At 34.9% G+C, this 15,033-nt stretch overlaps 1 protein-coding gene across 2 annotated transcripts in view; it reads left to right on the forward strand.

Moving 5' to 3' along the window:
* Positions 1 to 15,033, forward strand: part of FIG4 (FIG4 phosphoinositide 5-phosphatase) — a 63,755-nt gene that overhangs the window by 16,779 nt on the left and 31,943 nt on the right. For both annotated transcript variants that reach the window (XM_010561646.1, XM_010561647.1), the window contains 5 exons: positions 992 to 1,125; positions 3,098 to 3,214; positions 4,640 to 4,685; positions 6,271 to 6,419; positions 10,414 to 10,580. In XM_010561646.1, coding sequence (XP_010559948.1) covers positions 992 to 1,125; positions 3,098 to 3,214; positions 4,640 to 4,685; positions 6,271 to 6,419; positions 10,414 to 10,580 — 613 coding nt within the window. The remainder of the gene's footprint in view (positions 1 to 991; positions 1,126 to 3,097; positions 3,215 to 4,639; positions 4,686 to 6,270; positions 6,420 to 10,413; positions 10,581 to 15,033) is intronic.

Here is a 15,033-nt window from a genome sequence, read left to right on the forward strand (position 1 = left end):
GCTCACATGACCTTGACACATCAATCATTATATGCTTTTATTCACAGGGCTTTTGATATGGTGGCTGAAAATGCATCTCTTTCTTTCCCTCTCTGTAGATGCTCAAAAACAAGATTCTAAAATTCATGTTCCTTTATTACTTTATGTACCGCTTTAAAAAAAAAAAAAGGGAGGGGGGGGAAGCCCCCCAGTCTGAACACCTTTTTTTGAATGTTGCTGTTGCTTTTACACAAATGCTAAGCACTTCTATCTCCAATACTTTTGTTATTTGATTTCTTAAATGTTGATGAAATATAAATCTATGTCCTCCTATATCTGTCTGTCAAAAACTTGTTAACTAGTAATGAATGCATTAGGATTCTTTTGGGTTTGTTTATTTAGGACTGCTATTATATATTTAAAGCAGTTTCTACAACATAAGTTCAGTATAGGTGTTAGTTTGGATGAATTTGAGAGGAAAGTCATAATAATATATACAGTACCAAAACATACAGTATATTCAGAGAACGGTAAGATAATTCTAATTTTTTTTTAATTATTTCGGAGATGGGAGCTGTTGTTCCCCATCTCCTGTCCGTAATGGAGAAGAATTTGCCTGAATCCTCTTGTACCCCAGAACTGAATGGGATACTTCCCTTTCTGCCTGTTTTTTTCCTTCTCTTTTGTCTTTGTCCATTTCCTCTGTATTACAACTTTTGTTTCCATGTGCTCTTCTTTACTTTTATAGGGCTCCATTTTTCAACCAATGATTATGCACAGTTGAAAAAGGTGACTTTTACTACTCATACAGATGAGTTGTTAAAAACCCAGAATGTTTAGATTTTTCTGTCTCTTCTGTTCTTAATTGTACTAGTTAAGAACTGCCTGCTGTTGTTACAGCTTCCACTTTTAATTTCTGTTATATATACATAGATGTATATATATGTGTATGTGTATGGGTTATGTACATTTGTTAATGAAAATTGTAATGTTAACTTCCTTTTTGCTAAAGGAACGTGAAAAAAGAAAGCACGAAAGGATTCTCAGTGAAGAACTTGTTGCTGCTGTGACATATCTCAACCAGTTTTTACCCCCAGAGCATGCAATTATATATATACCCTGGGATATGGCCAAATACACAAAAAGGTAGAAAAGATCCTTCTTTGTACTGGTGCTCTTAGCCACAATACAAATAACCGTGTGCTACTGAGTATGTCGCTTTCCAGTTGAATGTAGCTTAGGAATGATGGGAGAATTTTATTAAGATCTATGGACGGAATAAAACCTTAGCTTTTTTAAGGATTTTTAATGTTTTCTATGGTTTCTTACCAAAGTGGAGCAAGGCCTGAAAACTTTGTAATTCTCTGCAAAGGAAAATTTTAGAGAAAAGCCACAAAAAAGCCATCAACATTCACTTTTTATTTTGAATTAGTCAAAACATTGTATTCTGTCAGATGTTCCATTTCAGTCATTGAATTTATTGAGTTACAAAATTTTGGAAAACAAGGAGTTTCATATCAATCAGTCTTTTCCATTTCCTCTTCCAAAAGAAAATGAGGGCATTAATTTCAATGTTACAAAACATTTAGATTATTAGAAGCATGCATCTTAGAAAGGCAAATATATTCTGTAACTTTTTATTCTATAATTTTGGACAATGGAATGCTGTACTACGATCATGTGAAAAAGATGAATGTTTTCCTAAATGTAGAAATATTTACAAGGCATAAACATTTTAAATTACAGGTATAGACTGCTATTCTTAAGTAACACACAACTTGGTTGTAAAGTTCTCTGATCTGCATATGTCTACTGTATTTTATAATGCCAGAAATTCTAGACAAATGATAAGAATTGTTGGATCAAATTTCAGATATCCGTTAATTTAGCAATCTGAGCAAAACAATGGAAAAACTGGTGTGGTTAAAGGGCAGGAATATAATTAATGTTTGTCAATTAATTTTTTGTGAAAAAAGCTTTGGAAAACAATCCTTATTTGCTATTTGAGATTACAAGTTGGTTGATATAGTCATGTAGGTGTGAAACTGTTACTTTAAAGTTTAACATGGTTTCATACTACTTTTTTATTCTAAAATGGCATTGTGTACAGTTAGGTGTATATGCAATTGTGGTACAATTAAATAGCAAATCTCGAAATAAGGTTAGATTTCCTTTCAGAAGATATGCTAGATGCAAGTTCTTGGGTTTCATATGGAGTGATGCTGATGAAGTTTAGTGGTCTGTCCTATATGGGACAGATACCAGGTGATCAAAGCTTCTAGCTTTAAGCTTGAGGTATATTTATATACATATCCACCCTAGTACGGATATAAAAAATACCCGAAGGCTTTGAACAAGACTAATTATTTATATGAGCAAGAGATACTTAAGAATGGAAGATAATGTATATGCCTGCCTAAAGAATTGGCAGTTTCGGGAATACTGAGAATGTGTTTGCTTTAACATGTAGTTTTGAAGTAAGTTTGCTGGAAAGTAGTACTGGTGGAAATGTTCCAAAATATTGCTTCCATCTCAGTATAAGCAGTCTTTAAAAAATAAATATTTGTTTTTGTTACTTGAAATGTAAACACTGTAGTAAAAACTTTGAAAAGAAAATTATTACTAAACAGAATTTAAAGTCCCCCACAATGAATGGATGAATGCCCTGATCTGAGCAGGAGGTGTGGGACATCATGAAGGCCACACATGGAAACAAATGGTACTGAACAAAACAGCACTTTGCAAACAAATTGAGGGAATATGATTTAGCATAATCATATATCCTTCTCTGCCTCATTCTTATTTTGTGAATCACAAAGTCTGGTAGAGGAAAATTTGTATGATATAAAAGTCAAGGAATTTTAGATTTTTGAAGTCTTCCATTTCTAGTTTATGTAATATGTTTTATTAAAAACTAAACAAAATTGCTCACATAAGATCAGTGTCTGTTTCCTAATCCTGTAAAATGTAAGAAAACTATAGACATAATTACTGGTGGATAAATAAAGCTGTGATGTGAGTCTTCCTTTAAATCATTTAAAGACTTTCCAAGCAGTGAAAATTTTTTTAGTATTAATGTATCTTGACTGTGTAATTTATTTTTTTTTTCTCTCCTCAGCAAACTTTGCAATGTCCTTGATAGACTGAATGTGATTGCAGAAAGTGTAGTAAAGAAGACTGGATTTTTTGTTAATCGACCTGATTCCTACTGCAGTATCTTGCGGCCAGATGAAAAGTACGTATAATTTAATTGGTGCGTAATGAATAACATCTCATCCTTGGAAAGTTGTCTGGAATTTCTATGTCTATTACGTGATTTCTTATTTTAAGGCTTAAATTAATATGAAACAATATCACTTGTTAGTAAGTTATAGCTATAAGGATTGCAGTCAGAGGCACATGCTAAGGAATAGTAATACACTGAAAGAGTACAATTATGCTGCTGCTGTTCTACTTATAATGAATTCTTACTTCAAACCATTATTTGTAACTGTTAATCTGTGCCATGTGTGTTTACATACAGTTGTTTGGGTTTGTTGTTTTGGGTTTTTTTTCCACCTTAACCAAAGGAATCCTAAATTTGGGGATAAATTTAACAAAGCAGACAGCATTTGGAATTTAATAAGCGGCTTCTTTTGAGGCATACTAATAAGATAACTATCATGTAAATGTTCCTGAGTCTGGTGTTTTCCAATGGATTTTATGGTATTCATACGTACAAGATTTAAAACATTTTTTTAAAATAGAAACTGTATCTGCTTAGGCTGCTGCAGAAGTACAGTGATTTAATCAGCTGAATTCTCTCAAGTCCCTGAAAATCCACAGGTAAAATAAATTCCACATTAGAAGTTCAATAACTTTTTGATTCAAGTCTTCGTGTTAGGGATCTAATTCATCACTACTCAAATGGGCGTTCATATTTTACACAAAGAGCATCCTTCCATTTTTAGGCTGTCTTCATTTAGAAACAGTCTGAGCTAAAAATTTCATAGGCTCTCTTAGAGCTTTTCTCTGCCATGCAGTGCAGTGAACATGGCAACTGTAAACTAGCAGGAGCAAGATCAGTACATCCATGTAATGCTGTCTTCTGTAGAGATAGTCTGGAGGGATAACTTCTCCTCTACCTCAAAGTGTCATTAATTTCTGATTCATGTTCTTTGGCTCTGGGGTACAGTTAAGGCCTATACAGAATTGCAACACCTGGACAAAATGTATGTATGTATCCAGCATGTATGCCTAGAATCGGTATGAGGGGGAGATTTAAATCAAACAAACAGCTTGTGCTACAGCGTATGTTATGCCTTTACCTTTCAGTTGTTGGCATTGTACCTGCTTCAATTTTTGTGGACTCAAGACCCAATCTAGCAACACTTCTGTTGCTCATACTCTGTTTTATGGGGAGCAAAGGAAATATGGCTTTGGAATATTTCTACTTCAAGACTAGATTTTAATTTTTTTTCAACGTAGTTTAAATACAACATCTTACTGCTGCATAGAGCTTTCACTGCTTTCTGCTATTCAGGGATATCAGTTTTGCTTTGTGGCACGTTTTTAATTGTCATCCTTTTTCACTGGGCAGGTCAATACATGGTATGACTTGTTTTTTGTTTGTTTTTTTTTTAAATGATTTGTAGGTCATTCTGTTTTGTTTCTTTTTCAGGTGGAATGAACTGGGAGGTTATGTTGTTTCCACTGGTCGCTTGCAGGTACTAAAATATACTTTATTAATTCATAGTTATAGTGATGTAGATTAGCACTCCCAAAGCACCAGTGAACAATTTCACTTAAATACCTGATTGGTGATTCACAAGAGTGCTCTTAAATTAATATTTATAATAAACAGCATTATTGCTGTCCAACCCAGAAACCCAATGGGGAAATAGGGCTTAAAATTCTTGCATGGTACCACAAAACTTCATGCTGTTGGAGTTGTATTTTTGCTGGAGGTAGTCTGAGAAATGCTCATATTTTAAACTAGTTTCCATTACTATTTAGTCTGTAGTGTTACCAATGCAGTGAAAGTTAAACTAGCAGCATTTTAGCAAACTGCGTAATATAATGTTATACAGAAGAGGTGAGGAATAAGCATACTGAAGCCTGGTGACATATTCATACATGTGAAAATGGGTTATTAAAAGCATTTTCACCAGTGCTGAATATTCTGTACACTGTTAGAATTTCCATCACTAAAAGATAAACTAGAAACGCTGCTTTCTTTAAGGACAGAAGAGTGCTGACTAAACTGTAAACCATACAGTACCAAATTTATACCTGAATGTTATGATTATATACTCTGAACACCGGGCATATTGTTAAGAAGCATTAGTTGCTTTTGACTTGCCATTCATGTAAGTTAGAAAGCATGTGACCATTCCTTTACTAGCTGATCACTGGGATATGTTTGCTGAGGGCAGATAAACAGCAGAGTAGATAGAATTTGATCTGTTTTAAAATAAAACATATCAATGCTAGTTAAAATTTTAATTTTTTTTTTAAATGTTAGTCTTACAGGTTTACCTGTATTAGGGGAATGATTATTTTATCTATCTTTCAACTTTAATTATTTGAGGTAGTCACCATTGGCATACACGTAAGCATTTGGATCACGGTTCATCTCGGAATAGACATCTTGTGAGTCACACCCAAAACGTGCTTCTTTATTAAGGCAATGAACAATTAATTGACTAGCTTGGATGTAGCCATATATATTTGAGCAGAAGAATCCCCTGTGCTGTTACATTAAAATAAGTTTCTTGCAGCTGTTCGTATTGTAAAATAACTTTGCATGCATTATGGATTTGAGGAACGGTGGTGCAAGCAGCATAAAAGAATATGTGCATGACTGACCTTCAGCAAAATGTTCATGTGTGTTGCTCCAGATAAGGAAAGCTTAAAATATAAGCACCATCACAGTAGAACCAGAGCAAGTTAGAAGCATGCTTTATTTTTTGCGGTAATTACAGCATACTTGAAAATAAGACTTTCTTCACTGAAATAAAACATAGCTTTTATTTTTAAGGTAAATCTTTAGGGTTGTTCGAGTTGAAGGAGAGATGCAGTTTGTGTGATGATAGAAGCAAGAATATTTTGAAAGTGGGCATTACAACAGTCTGATGTAGCTTGCTAGAGATTAATTGCTTTTTAACACATTTTTAGAAATGTCTTTCCTCAAACTTTTGTGAACTGACATAATTTGAGATTTGACAAGTCTTGGATAGTAGGGGGAAAAAGTAATAATCGTGAGTGTAGTAATTTGTTAAGAAAAATCTCTTACTTGGATTGCTTTACCAGACTGGAGTTCTCCGAACCAATTGTGTGGACTGTTTAGATCGCACTAACACGGCCCAATTTATGGTGGGAAAATGTGCTTTGGCATACCAGCTCTATTCATTGGGATTGATTGATAAACCAAATTTACAATTTGATACGGATGCTGTTAGGTAAGATATGTTAATAAAGTGTGTCATGGTTTTATTTTTTAATTTTGTGTCAAGAGATTTGGGAAAATTATGTCTATGTAGAAGAAAAGTGCAATTCTTTCTGTTTGAATGATTTAATAATATTTATTCATCCAAGTTTAAAAAAATCTTCCATACTTGAAATATTCCTGAGAAAATCCAGTCACACTGAAAATTTGCTCTTCTGGACAAGTGTGTTAATCAGGCTTCTTATGAGATAACTGCTTGACTTTGTTCTCTTTATATGCCTAAACTTTAAGCTAAGAGTTTTCCTTTTAAATAAATGTAAAAAAAAACCCCACCCCACTCTTTTACACTTACTTCAGTTGCTTGAGGCAAAATGCTGACAAAAAATGAAATAAGTACATGCTTTTATGGAGAACGCCAAACTGACATTTGTATAGAAGTACATCTTACCTTGCTATTTCCTACTTTTCCTTTGGAAAAAAATTGCGCTTTTTGATTTATTGAAGAAAAATTTTCAGCAAAGTTGTTCTCTCAGATCAAGTATCAATGATATGTACTCAGGCATCCTCAAACCATTTGAGAAAACCCAGCATTTAAATTGAAATGTTCTGGGGGAACTAAGCTGCTTAACTTGTGAATATGCTTCAGAAATTAATGTAAGAGTCCTTGAGGTGATGTGGTTTTATTCCTTAAAGCTGTTGTCATGACTGTAAAACTTACGGCTTCATTGCTGGTTTTGGCTCATTGTTTGATAGTTTTAGAACGTGGAGATATAACTTGTATTTCAGAAAAGACAGAAGTACTCAGTCTCCCCTCCCCTTTACTCGAGACGTATCTTCAGCTCCTTTTCTTTCTCCCATTAGCTTCCAGCACTTGCCAGGAGCTGGTATGTGCCACAAACAACCTCACTTGCAGCATGTTGGCTCACTGTGCAAGCGGTGGCTCCTGGCCCCTGCCTGATGGCCAGGGAGAGCACCTGCTGGCTGGCTTCCTCAGTGTGCTAGCAATGCCTCTCATCCACCATGTCCCAGCTGTTAGGTGCTGCACGTTTGCCTCTGGGAACAAACAATTGCTGCTGCAAATATCAGTTGCTGTGCAGCCTCCTTGAGACTCAGCAGTCAGGACTCTTGGGTTGTAACTAGAGGGGATCAGGAGGTGGACAGGTCTCTTGTATCTACTCTCTGTGGTGTCTTCTACAGCTACCACTTACTTCAGCACCTCAGGCTGCATTTTGCTATCGCTCCTTAAGCTTCACTACCTCCCCCCTTCCCATCCCTGTTTTGGGAGCCCAAATTTCATCTGTTGCTTCCTGCTGCAATAGTCCCATGCTTCCTGTCTATCTTCTCTCCCTCCTCTTTCCTCTCTATGCCCCAACCACCCAAATTTCCATCTCTTACCATCATCTCTTAAGATTATAGTCGTTGCTTTGTCTCTGATTTTCCTGATATCTTATTTCTCATTATCTCTCTGAAATGTAGCTATTAGCCTGGCATAAAATGTTACTTTTGTCTGGCCACATTTGACTTACTTTTTTCTTCTCCATTGCACTAGATGTATGCCTGTCTGAAACAGGTTTTGTCATCTGTTAAGACTTGTTTCTGAATTACTGTATTCAGAATAATTGAAAAATCCTGCTCTGTAATGCAACAAATTCTGAAGACAGGCATGTGCTATATTGTCTTTCCATTGTGCGTATTTCACTTTGACCTCCTGCATTCTTGTTCCCTGCATTGTCTCACATCGAGTACCTGCTTCCTCTGTATTCTGCTTCTTCATTTACACTCTTCTAACTGGTCAAAGAGGGTAATGCATAGTGATCTGTCTTCCTTAATTAACTAGCATGTCTGAAAAACTAACTTCTTTTCATCACGTTCTTTGACTGTCCTTATTCTGATTTTTCTCATATGGTCTCACTGGCTGGCTACAATCCAGAATTTCTGTTGAACTAGATTTCTGAAGTCAGCATTTTATTTCATTTGGCCATACTGAGGGATAAAGAAACCATACAACTTCAACAGTCCGATTTTGTGTCTAGCAAGATTAATCTTCTTAATGATTTTGTTGCACAAGACGATTTCTGCAAGCTATATTTCTTAGTGATTCCTTTAGTGTAATTGTTGTCCTATCTAGGAAATTTCTTAGACAAAGTGTACCTTAGCAGCTTATTTTATCATATGTAGTTAAGTTTTCTCTCTACAGAAGACTAGTCTTTGTTTGTCTGCAGGCTTAATATTTTGAGGCTGTGGAAGGGTAATTTAATTCTACAAGTCCTTTCCAAATCAAGTAGATCAACATCCTTAATGAATTTACAGTTGTATGGTTTCTGTGAACCTTTACTGCAAGGTCATTGGAACTCTCTTCATCAGTCCCCCATGGCTGACTGGGAAATTTTTGAGAGGTATCATCCTTTTACCTGCCAGTTTTTGCCTTCAGCCAGATTTTTAGCTTTAGTTGACCAGCATTGCTGTCTTTCCCCGTATATTTAAAAAAAAAATAATAAATCCAAACCCCCCAAACCAAACAAACCAACCACCAAACCCAAAGAAACAAACAGAAGATTCTCATACATGACATACATGATGTCATGAGCTCTGAACAATTTGTGTGGAGGCAAGTGGGTTTTGGTTTGTTTCTTTTGTTGTGGGGTTGGGGGGGGGGGTTAAGTTAATAAGCAGATGTTTCCTCCTAATTGATCTTTTTGTACTTGGCCTTGGGCAGAAGATTTGCTGGACAGGTCTTTTGTTTTTACAGAAATCAATTTGCTGCTCAGATAAGTGTTCTTCATCCAGAACCTTTTGAGGAGGACTTCAGTCAGATGGTTGCTGGGTTACTTATGCAGCACTGTCCTTTTTTTGGAAACTTTCTTAAGGGAATGCTATTGTTGTTTTGTTTTGTTGGTTTTTTTTGTTGTTGTTGTCATTTTGTTTTGTTGGTTTCTACCCTCCTTTCCACTTCTCAAGGACTTCTTTCTTCTCAGGTATTACAGTGTGTCACATGCAGATGCCTGAGTTACTGTATCTTGCTATACTGATGTGAAATATGTTTCTACAGGTTTGGTGGCTGGCTTTTTGTTTGTTTGTTTTGTTCTGTTTTGGTTTTTGCCTCTTAAACCTTCAGCTTCTTTCAGCAAGATGTCAACCTTGTTGTTGTCTTGTTCAAGCAAGGCCGTAGTCTCCATTTCTGGAAAGTACTTTTCAATCTGTTATCTTTTAGATTGGGTGTCATCTCCTTAGGATAGCCTCGTTTTCTGAGACTGTTGTCTTGTTTTTGTCATTGATGGGGAGCTTCTTGATAATTTTTGCTATTTGAACTGCTCTCAGTTTGGAGGCTGTTAACTTCTTGATGCTATAGGACTGTGTTGCTTTTGGCCAGCTCTCCTTGTTCATCTTAGCAGCCAACTCTTTCTACCTTCTTTTTGCATCATGTTTTTCCAGCTCCAGCAAATGGTATCTGACTGCCATTCACATTTCTTAGGAGCCATGTTTATTTTGTTTGTACCTTTGAGCCATCATTATTGTAACTAGGGAGATTTTTGGAAAGTAATGCTAATTTCGTTCCCAGTGGACTTGATCGAAAACATAGCCTTGAGATATTGATGTGTTCTGTCCCATTTAGTGTATTTAAAATACCTTAGTTTGTGAAGGTATACGATTTGTTTTCTCCCCACAGACTAGTAGGACATGTTAATCTTCTACCTGAATCTATAGAAGTGCATATTCTGTAGTGTGAATGCATTCTGATATATTATAAACTAGTGAAAATCTTATAGTCTAACCCTTCTTAGTAATTATTATATCTGAATAAAATTTCCACATATTTATCTGAACAGAGAATAGAGACATAGCTTTTAATTTGTAAGTTGTTTGTAAGTTAATAGCATGTTTTAATACTTGTTTTTGTAAACTGGCATAGGAACTTAGGAGAAGACTTTATTACTACAATACTTTATTATTTTTCTCTTAAAAAACTCTTTTCTGTGGTTTGATGACACATTTTGCTTTTCCTTCAGATTATTTGAAGAGTTATATGAAGATCATGGAGACACGCTTTCTCTGCAATATGGAGGTTCTCAGCTTGTCCACAGAGTAAAAACATATAGAAAGATAGCTCCATGGACTCAGCATTCCAAAGATATTATGCAAACACTCTCAAGATACTATAGTAATGCTTTCTCAGGTAAATTTTATTTTAAGTGCTTTCTTTTAAGCCATTATTTAAAAAGCATCTTACTTGTGATGTTTCAATAATCCATACTATGATCTTATGACAGAGATCCTCTCTACTGTAATTTCCAAATAATTCAGTAAAATTTGATGGATATCAAATGGGTATTCTGATTTGATGAAGTATTTGTATCCTATTCAAATGCATGTTGTAGCATGCAGCCTTATTTGATAAAAGTTAGTGAACTGATGTAAAAAGTATTTAGAAAATGTACACATGTAGCACTGAAACTGCCAGTGACATTTGTAGATCAATAGAGAAGCAGATAGCTGTTACAGAACTTTTAAAATGATGGACAGAAAGTCTTCAACACATGTAAGGAAACTGGTAAATCTAAATCTAAACATGAGTAGAAGGCTTCAAGTGGAGTATTTCTTGTGATGTTTTTGGGGTCTTCAAACAAAAAGTAAGCTCGGATGCACATAATTGTTTTGTATGAATAGAAGCTACTAACTGTTGAATTTGTGGTCGAAAAGACAAAATTAAATTAAAAAAGCAAGGTCCACCAAGTAAATAAGCTATTTTTTGAGTTAAATAAGTTGTAAAATATTAGCTTACTCCCTTACTAGCTTGTATCAGTCACTGATACTGTTCTACTTTCTTCTGGACAATATTGCCAAGAGAAAACCTCTTTGAAAAATGCTGAGCCATTACTTACACAAAATAACAGCAACAAAAAATGCTTCGTGCTTTTAGAAGTCATGAGAAAGATCTAAAAGAATGATCAAAGGACAGTCTAAGACATGTCAGGATGACAAACATTGAGTCTTGCTGTGTTCTAAATATTGTATCTGTCCTCTATTACTCTTTTTCACAAAAGCTGCGTAGCCAGGGAAGGAAGTAGCCACTTTTTTTTCCTGGTAGACTGCAATTATTAAGAAACTATGAACTTTAAAACAGTGAGTTGGAAAGTGGCTAGAAATACTTAAGTAATCTCTGGTTTCTTTAACTGAAGTTATTGCTTTTGTTAGTGGCAGTTCTATGCATGTAACAAAATGTGAGAGCACAACATTTAAAGTACTGTTTCTGAATGTAATTCATGTAATTTGTGTATCATGTTTGCCCAAATTAAAGGAGAAATGGAGAGCTTGTTTATTTCAGTGATATAGTCTCTTATTGTTTGCAGTAGCAATAAGGTATGGCTTCATCAATTCTTATGAGCAAAAGGAAGCACACTTGCAGTATCACCTGTACTGATAAGTACAAGTGGAACAAATCTCTGAAGCTGTTCGCCTTTATGCCAGCCGCTTAAATGGTTAGGTGGAAGCTTGAGCAAATTTCTAGATCCACATTTGGCATCGTGGCCTGCTTGCAAGGATAGTCACGATACGCATGTGTTTCGGTAATAAAAGAATTTGTTCTGAAAAAGATGTTGCAGAAAGAATACAGAATGAAAAACATCCCTCTTGTCACCTGGGCGAACTTGTAGCTGAGTACATAAACAGATGTTAGTCTTTACTGAAGTCAATACGAAAAATGAAACCTTCATAAAGGTGCCGCACACTTTCCCCAATTTAGTTATGGTTTTGGTATGTGATCCCATTTGAGCCAAGTATTTTTCGTGCTTTATACATTCAGTGTGTTTGAAGATGGCATTGTTCAAACATAGCATTCAATGTTGTATTTACTGCATTTTTAATATGAAATTTTAAAAGATTAATTTCAGTGAAATTTAAAGGTTCATTGTCCAACACTGCCTATTATCTGCAAGCCTGTTAATGTGACACAATAAGAGAGATCTTTTTATTCTTGAAGTTTTCTCAGAAAGCAGAGATGAAGCATTTTTAGAACAAGATTCTGATTTGCTATACTGCACTTATTACTGTTATATCCATCACATATCCTTTAAAATACAAGTAAAAATCTGAGGGCTAGCCGGTTCATAAGCCATCATTTCCTTGTGTTTCTGATCTGAGAAACTTTTTTTTAATGCTTGTGAATTTTATGTACCAGTAGTAAAAAGACTCAGAAAATTTTAGTGATTTGCTTGAAGTCATACAGTGTATCAAATTCAGAACAAGATTACAAGTGTCCTGCTAACAGTGCCTCCTAAATAAATCACTTAGCCACACTTGTTCTGTTTGTCTGTCTTAAAAAAATACATGATTCTAAAAGTAAATTATGCTTTTAAGAAAATGGTTTCATCTGTTGACCTCAAAGCTCTTGGGATAATCACTATTAATTAAGCTGTACAGATGAGAAAAAGACATGTATTGGTTAAGTGACTTGCCTGGAGATACTAATCCAGTAGATGAGATTTGGACTTGTAAGAAAGATAACATCGAATGCAGTTTCACCCTAGTTCGTGACATGTGGCTTAGCTTTTCTATGGATTTTCTGTACCTATAAATTTGTAGTATGTTGCTTATATAATAGAAGAGTGAAGAATTAAAAAAATATTCTCAGGATCAAGTTAGTGACTGAAGCTTAGAAGAAAACCAAGGTTTCCTCCTAAAAACATGGGACAATTAATTTTATGGTAACTTGAAAACATCTTCCAGATTTAGGCAAAAATTTTGACTTTTTTCATGCATGTTTTTAATTCTAGCATTTGAAAGAAGTAGAGGGTGCAGTGTAGTTTGGGAATTCAACTGTTTGAAGTACCCTGGTTATAAGGAAGTGAGTTGTACCAGAAAAAAGAACATTATCCAGCTAAGAATTAGGTGTTCCTTCAACACCCTCTCTGGCAGGCATTCTGATTAGTTGAATTCTAACATTTTTCTTTTATTTGTGATTGTCAGAGAAATTAGGAAATGGTATTCCAAATAATATTCTTCTAGCTTTTATGCATTTTAGAAAGTAATGTGACATTGCAGACTTCAGTGCTAGAGTTACAACATGCATAATAAGCTTCTGGAATCTGGAATAATCTATTTATCCACAAACAGGACTGGACATAGTAAACTACCTTGTAGTGTTGTATGAAAGTAAACTTAATTACTATAACCTTTTAGTCATGGGATGTTATAGTCCCAATTGTGTTGAATCTCTCATGATTTAGTAATTTGTCATGTAGTGCAGTTGCAAACTCAGATTGAGAGCAGTAGATTATTTTAGGCTAATTCAATTAAATGGCCCCTTCAGTTCTTGTTTTCTCAAATGGTCTTAAAAATGTGCTGGTATACACGTACATTGCAGTATCTTTTGAAAAATCAGTGCAGTCTTTCTACTTGCTTGTACATAATTACAACATTCGGTGCTAACAATGAAGGGAGAAGACCTGTTTGCTCTTTTGTCTGTGCTCCACAGTGTGTTGACACATTCATATTTATTTATTTTTGAAGAGAGATTTTTTTTTCTATCTAGATAAGAAAATTGATCTGAAAAGCTCAATATCCTGTTTTCTGTGGCCAGTGTTTCAAAGACAAAATCTTTTGTTACTATGACTTAGTTTTAAACAAAAATATTGTTCAACCCTTAAGGTAAGGCATGGGGAGTTTTTGTCACCTTTCAAATTAACTATCTACTTCCCCAGTCATGTATATGTTTGTGCCTGCTTGAAGACGTATGCACAAAGGATCTTTAATGTTATGGGGTTTTACCTACTTTTAAATTACAAGTTGAGAAGACAGACAGTAGAAAGACATTTCCTGATAAATGTCCTGTATTTCTGTTAAGTTTAAAACACAAGTGCGCAATTGAAACAATAAATGCAAGAGAGCTTGAGTCCTTTTGCAGTGTAACATTCAACAGCAGTCATTTTTTAGCTGTGGAAGAAAGGTAAGAATGCTTTAATGAACTGCTGCTATAGACCATTTCAGACAATGAATTGGTTAATTCAGTTGGTATGAGTTTAAATTCAAGCTGTTTTTCACAGAACAAATTTCATTTAGTTTTATTTCATTTTAGCATCTGTCATATAAGTAGTGACATAGTTTAACTGAATTATCTTGTTTTACTCTAATTGTTTTACAATTATTTAATTAACAATTTCAGTATACCTTCTGTTCCTGGCAGGTGAAACAATGGTAAATGGACAAAGGAGGCTCATCTCTGATTTTAGCTTTCAGAAATTACCACCAATTTTTGCTCACGTTAAGTAATTTTGTCTTTAGGGCTCCTCCAGTTTCTATGCTTAAAGTAGAGAGCTTTCTTGGGTTTTGTTCAGCACTTTCTTTAAACCACTGACTGACTTGATCAGGAAGAAAGAATACATGTTATTGCTTGTGACTTTTTCCTTCTTTTTAATTCTCAGCATCCTCAACGAGGTTTCTTTTGTTTATTTTTTTCCAGACCTTTTTGCTGAGTTTTGCATAGCTTTCTTGCACTGTTTCTGGCCTTCCTCATTCTCTCCTTATGTCTTGGTTAAACTGTGACACTATTTTGCAGAAACAATATGGCCTGCAAATCATAAGAACCTACACTGAGTATTAGTGTGTTGAAGAGTTAATGTTTGTAAGTTGAT

Source organism: Haliaeetus leucocephalus, unplaced genomic scaffold (genome assembly GCF_000737465.1).
Source record: "Haliaeetus leucocephalus isolate CR32 unplaced genomic scaffold, Haliaeetus_leucocephalus-4.0 Scaffold149, whole genome shotgun sequence".
Lineage (NCBI taxonomy): Eukaryota > Metazoa > Chordata > Aves > Accipitriformes > Accipitridae > Haliaeetus > Haliaeetus leucocephalus.